This window comes from Podarcis raffonei, chromosome 12, assembly GCF_027172205.1.
Source record: "Podarcis raffonei isolate rPodRaf1 chromosome 12, rPodRaf1.pri, whole genome shotgun sequence".
NCBI lineage: Eukaryota > Metazoa > Chordata > Lepidosauria > Squamata > Lacertidae > Podarcis > Podarcis raffonei.
The window spans coordinates 32563851-32570042 of record NC_070613.1 but is presented as its reverse complement, the minus strand read 5'-3'; the positions used below and the strand labels follow the sequence as shown (position 1 = coordinate 32570042).

General features: G+C 44.0%; 1 protein-coding gene across 1 annotated transcript; it reads left to right on the top strand.

Annotated features, from left to right (window-relative positions):
• Positions 1-203: 203 nt before the first annotated feature.
• SOSTDC1 (sclerostin domain containing 1) lies at positions 204-5723 on the top strand. Its single transcript, XM_053359714.1, has 2 exons — positions 204-706; positions 4451-5723. The coding sequence occupies exons 1-2, from the start codon at positions 511-513 to the stop codon at positions 4864-4866; spliced, it is 612 nt and encodes a 203-aa protein (XP_053215689.1). The 5' UTR covers positions 204-510; the 3' UTR covers positions 4867-5723.
• The last annotated feature ends 469 nt before the right edge of the window (positions 5724-6192 follow it).

Below are 6192 nucleotides of genomic sequence, written 5' to 3'. Positions count from 1 at the left end.
CAACCCTTAACCACAGTGCCCAGAATTCTTTGAAGGAGAAAATGTGCTTCGAATGTGCTTTAAAGGTATTGTGAGGATGCAGCAGGTGAGAGGGGGAGTCAGGTATGCAGAGTGTCAGAAACTGCAAACCAGCTTATCCCCTCTGCAGTGTCTGGTTGCTACTGAACAGCTCTAAGATTCCTCCCTCCCTCTCCCCATCCTCAAAAACCTGGCCTAGGAATCCTGCAATTAGTTACTTTTTCCCCTTAAGCTCCTCCTTTGCTCCAGCCTTCCACTGGTAAGGGGAAAAAAAGAATCCTTTGCTGCTTCCAGGGGATCCCACCCTCTCCTTGTCTGTGTTTTCATCCTGAAGCTCTCCCCAAGCTTACACTTCCACGAGTGCCAAGCCTCTGGGACTATATAAAGGGAGTCTCTGGGAGGAATTTCACAGTTGCAGAAAAGGCGGCGGAGGAAGCAGCAGCAGCAGCAGGAGCTGGGATTCAACAGGCGCGCACACAGCTTGAGCCAGCCATGCTCCTCTCCGCTCTACAGCTCTCTGGCATTCTGCTCGCCTGCCTGCTCCTGAAGGGCTGCTGGGCTTTCAAGAACGATGCCACCGAGATCCTTTATTCCCACGTGGTGAAACCCATTCCGGCCAGCTCCAGCAACAACAGCACCTTGAACCAAGCGAGAAATGGAGGCAGACACCCGGGATTCGACCGGACCAGTAAGTATCTGTTTGGAGTTGTACAGATGCGCTCTGTTCGTTATCCCCTCCTCAAGTACACTCCCTGCCCTTTATTTTATTTTACATACGATGTTTCAAAAGTCGAATTGTGTTTGCCATTAAGGATGCACCCCTTTAGAAGTTCTTGTGGAGAATTCCGTCTGGGGGGGGGGGTCCTCCAAGCACGCTTTTTAAAATTAAAATAAAAATGAATGAGTTCTCGTGCCAAAAACGTGGCAGGCTTATTATTAGTAATTCCAAATTAGATCCAGGCTTTTTGCATTTGGGAGTTCTCTCCTGGATCCTGCGCTCATGAGATCTGAACAGGGAGCAAATATTAAATGGAGAAAAAGAGAAGTGCTTCGGTTATTTATTTTTTTCTCCTTCCAAATCAGGGGCTACTTGAGATTACCTTTCAATTCTCATAAAGCGTCTTTGTAAGGGACAAAGTACTGTAGTTCAGGAGAGACAATGCTTTCTCTCCTCTAGTCTGTCTCTCTCTCTCAGCGGGCTTTTCAGCTAGCTCACTCGTCTGTGCCCCTTCACAAAGCTAACATTTACTTTCAGCAGCCAAGCTTTGATTTGGTTCCAGCATTTTTGTTTTTTATTTCCTGAATTAGCACTTACCTGCTTAACTCCTCTAGTCAGTGTCAACAAACAGGTTCACAACCTACCCGGGATCTCTACTCCAACTTGCCTTTGAAAATGCCCTGCTCCCCGATTGGGCTTTTGGCTGGAAAAAAAGAAGGGCACAGTTGGGAAATGTTTTTTTTTCCCGGGGCGGGGGGGGGTGGTCGAGTTGACTTGAGCCATAAACCAGAACATCCTTGTCTCCCAAAAGAGTAAAAAAAAGTTGATGACCACGTTTTTTAAAACAAGGAAAAAAGGCTTGCCTGCATTTCTGCTAAGCGTAGCTTAAATACACAGGAAATATCTTGTCAATGCAAGATTACATGAACAGCCCGGTATGCATTCATTGTCAGCGAACTGTCACTATGGGGGTGGGAGGGGAGCTAAAGTTGTATGCATGCAAGCACTGAAGAAGACAGACAATGCAAAGTGGTAACCACTTCCTTTCACTCACATTCCTGAGCCAGGTGCAGGATGCAAACCTGGATCAAAATTATTTGGGTGAGGAACAGTGTGCAGAAATCTATTCCTCTTAAAATAGTGAGTGGGGAATAGTCGGTGAAGCTGCAGTCTCTTCAAGTAATAAATAGTCACACACACACACACACACACACACACACAACCTGGGTGGGGACTTCCTGCAGAATGTCACAATGGAGAGGGAATTGGTTGATGGACATGGCATGTTGGCACATTAGCAAATTCAGCTTTGCCTTACTAGAATTTGGAGAAGATCTCTTGTGTGAACCCTCTTGGTGCCCTCTTGCACAAAAGAATGTCCTTGCAGAGTGTGCCTTAAGGAATACCTGCTGGTTCTTGAAAAATGGAGTTGGTTGAAAAATCCAGTGTGCATGGAGTGTTACACCTAACACCCTCCCCCCCAAAAAAGGTTTGGTAAATTTGAGTTGGCCTGTTGTGCCTATATAAGACAAACCTTTCCCATAAGCTCTTCCAGACAAATATCCCTCCATATTGAGGAGACTGCAAAAAAGTCGATATGTCTTCTTCTTCTTCTTCTTCTTCTTCTTCTTCTTCTTCTAAAATGGTCACTCAACTCTACTTGAAATCAAAGCAGCAAACATAAGTTGAAATATCATGGGCGTGACGCTTTGCTCATTAACTATAATTCTGCTTATTTGCATTGCTCTTAAATAACATTGCACAGTTTCCACTTTCTTTAAGAAAGAGAAAACATAAGAGTGAAAGGTGTGTGTTGAAATTCATGGTGTGTGTTCATTTCAAAGGGTAATTATTAAAATAAGGAATTGTGCTTACTTCGTTGAGGGTATATCTCTGCAGATGTAAGCAGGCACAAACATGTCTGTATTTGCGGCTGGTTCAGTGCCTTGGTACAATGTCAGTTGCCTTTTTTAAAAAATGAAATAATATTGCCTCAGGTTTAGCAGTATTACCTGTTTTAAGTAAGCGTACTGACAAGCAATGTTGCAATACTGTAATACTGTCGCCTGAAGAAAACTGCGTATTTTGACAAAGAAAAATGTATAGAATACAGTTTTCTAAGAATCTTCCTCAGAGCTAGAGTTTTCCTTGAAGATGGTATGCATACATTGAGCTTTTTTGTATTGCTGTTATTTAAATCCAGCATATTAATTTCCTATACTCCCAAAACAACACACATAAATCTTCACACTATCTAAACAAATACTTAACATCTTGGATCAAATCCATCTTAGATCAAGATCCAGGACAATGATTTCATGCAAGTCAGGTAGATGGATGGAAGCTTTTAACACAGTATTACTTCTGATACCATCAGAAGCTGAGGCAGCTTATATACAAACAGGCCACAATTAGCAACCTACTTACTCTGGGGCAATCCCACTAGCTTTTAGACCTGCACTATTACATTACAGCTTTAGTCATTCAGTTTTGGCCCAGAACAGGGATGGGGAGCCTGTGGCCCTCCAGGCACTGTTGGACTTCAACTCATAGAATCATAGAGTTGGAAGAGACCACAAGGGCCATCGAGTCCAACCCCCTGCCAAGCAAGAAACACCATCAGAGCACTCCTGACATATGGTTGTCAAGCCTCTGCTTAAAGACCTCCAAAGAAGGAGACTCCACCACACTCCGTGGCAGCAAATTCCACTGTCGAACAGCTCTTACTGTCAGGAAGTTCTTCCTAATGTTTAGGTGGAATCTTCTTTCTTGTAGTTTGGATCCATTGCTCTTGTCTCTTGGCCAGGCTAGCTGGGGCTGATGGGAGCTGTAGTCCACCAACATCTGGAAGGTCACAGGTTCTCCACCCCTGGGCCAGAGGGGGAAGTAGAAGCCAATATTCAGTACCTGGCCTCCATTGGGTTAGATCAGTGTTTCCCAAACTTGGGTCTCCAGCTGTTTTTGGACTACAACTCCCACCATCCCTAGCTAGCAAGACCAGTGATCAGAGATGATGGAAATTGTAGTCCAAAAACAGGTGGAGACCCAAGTTTGGGAAACTCTGGGCTAGATGAAGTACACATCTATAGTGGAAAAATATTATACCAAATAATCACCCAGGACATCTATGAAATGTCAACCGACTGCCAGGGGTTGACCTTTTCTGTGCCCCAGTTCAGACATTTGCCCAGTCTCCATGTGACTGAGGAGAAGCATGCCCCTCTCATTCCTCCACCATTCAGATGGTGTAACAAGAGCTGGATGCACAATACTAGCTTCCACAGAAGCCCTGCTGACACAATTTCTCACCCTCAAAAGAGATTTGGTGCCAGTGTTATTGTGCAGTACAATGTGTGCTGCAGGGAATCAAGGGAAATTACAGTGGCTGCTTGATTGATGGGAAGTATCTTGTGATCACAGAAGTAGCTGCTGCAATACTCTGTGAATCCCTGCATGAGCAGATCCACAAACAGTTACTCGTATGAAGTTGGTTGCAGCAGCAAGGGGGAGGAGCAATAATGTAAAAGATGGATGTTGACATGGACTTCCTGGCTTGTATATTACATCATCTACACATAGTGCAGCAGGAAGGCGCCCCATCCCTCTGCCACATGAAGGACATATAAACATGGGTACCAAGACTTTGTGATGCAAGAAATAAATGTAGGCCATTGGAATTTGAGCATTGACCTCCATGTTCTGTGCCTTTGACAGGTCGCGTTCAAGTTGGATGCCGGGAACTGAGATCCACCAAATACATTTCCGATGGCCAATGTACCAGTATAAACCCTCTGAAAGAGCTGGTGTGCGCTGGGGAGTGTCTCCCTTTGCCAGTGTTGCCTAACTGGATCGGAGGAGGCTATGGTTCCAAGTACTGGAGCAGAAGGAGCTCACAGGAGTGGCGATGTGTCAACGACAAGACCCGCACCCAAAGGATTCAGCTTCAGTGTCAAGATGGAAGTACAAGAACCTACAAAGTAACTGTCGTTACGTCTTGCAAGTGCAAGAGGTACACCAGGCAACACAACGAATCCAGCCATAACTTTGAAGGAGCATCTCAAACAAAGCCCGTGCAGCATCATAAAGAGAGGAAAAGGAACAGCAAATCCATGAAGCACCCCCCAAGTTAGAACTCAGCCATCCATCTTAAAATTTGAACTTATCAATGAATTGCCTGCTTTACAGATATCACTGCCTAACGAAAACTCTATCATGTCATTGTTTGCTTCACAGCTGGGTGTACATATACTTGTGGCTTTGACCAAACTCAAAAGGGCATTCTGTGCATAAGGACCTTTTACTTGGGGGGGGGGGGGTTGAGCATCTATATTTTCAAGATGGGCTCTAGACCTACAGCTCAATGAACTTCTTTTTCCTGGAAACAAAGAGCTGTTGACATGGACATGCGATGTTTTATATTGTAGAGAGCTGCTGTTGTGTTTTTATGGGCACATGTTCTCAATCAAGTATTTAATCCATGTCTCACACCTCTCATTTAAAAGGAAAGCAATGATTTGGATTTCACACCGGGGGTGGGGGTGGAAGCATTGTTCGTGCTGATCATTTTCTTCCAAACCTTTGTATCCACAGATTTGTAAACAAAAGCAAAATACGCATGACAGCAGCTTCAAAAGTAAATTTGAACAAAAGCTATTTATTAATGTAATTATTTAATGAGCTTTGATGTGTTTTATATTTTTTAAGATGCCTGTTTTATGTCTTATCACGCCCCTCCCCACATGCATCAAAGTGTTTTCCTATGATTTTTGGTCAGAGTAGAATATACATTTTGTAGATAATGTAAAATAGATATTTTAACCTTTGTAGTTTCTCATTGTGGTTTCCAACTCAAGGAAGCTGAAACATGGGAAATGTTGTGTAAATACACTGTAAAATGCATTTGTATTTTTTTATGTGTGCGGTAAAAAAAAGTAGATCTTACTTCATATCAGTTTCATCCATTTTTAATAAAAACATATCAACAACATTGTTATTGTCCTTGGTTTAATAGCACATAAAAGAATGATGCATCAGTGACATAAAGTAAGGGCTGTTTCTGAGTGGCAGATCACATCAGGGTACTCTGGGTTGGCACCCCATAGCTGCTGGGGTGGTGGATCTGTTCAAACACCTTCCAACATTCCTGCAGCTGACCTAGAACGGGCTGAAGCAGGGCACAGCGGCAATGAGTTCAGGGTTGGTGAACATCAGTGGAAACACCAGATGGGCTCTGCTGGTGCACCTACACAGCCTCGATCTTGCCACTGCCCTTTCCCTGTCCTGGTCCTGTCCAAATAAACTCAAGTAACACCACTGTGTAGAGGGCAGCTCCTCCTCACCACACCCAGTGCTATTGTTCAAACCACCACCAGACATTTGTGGAGGGGACATTGATTGTGGCATGGAGGAAATTGCCCCTGGGCGGTATACAAGAAAATAGATTCACCACTGTAAGA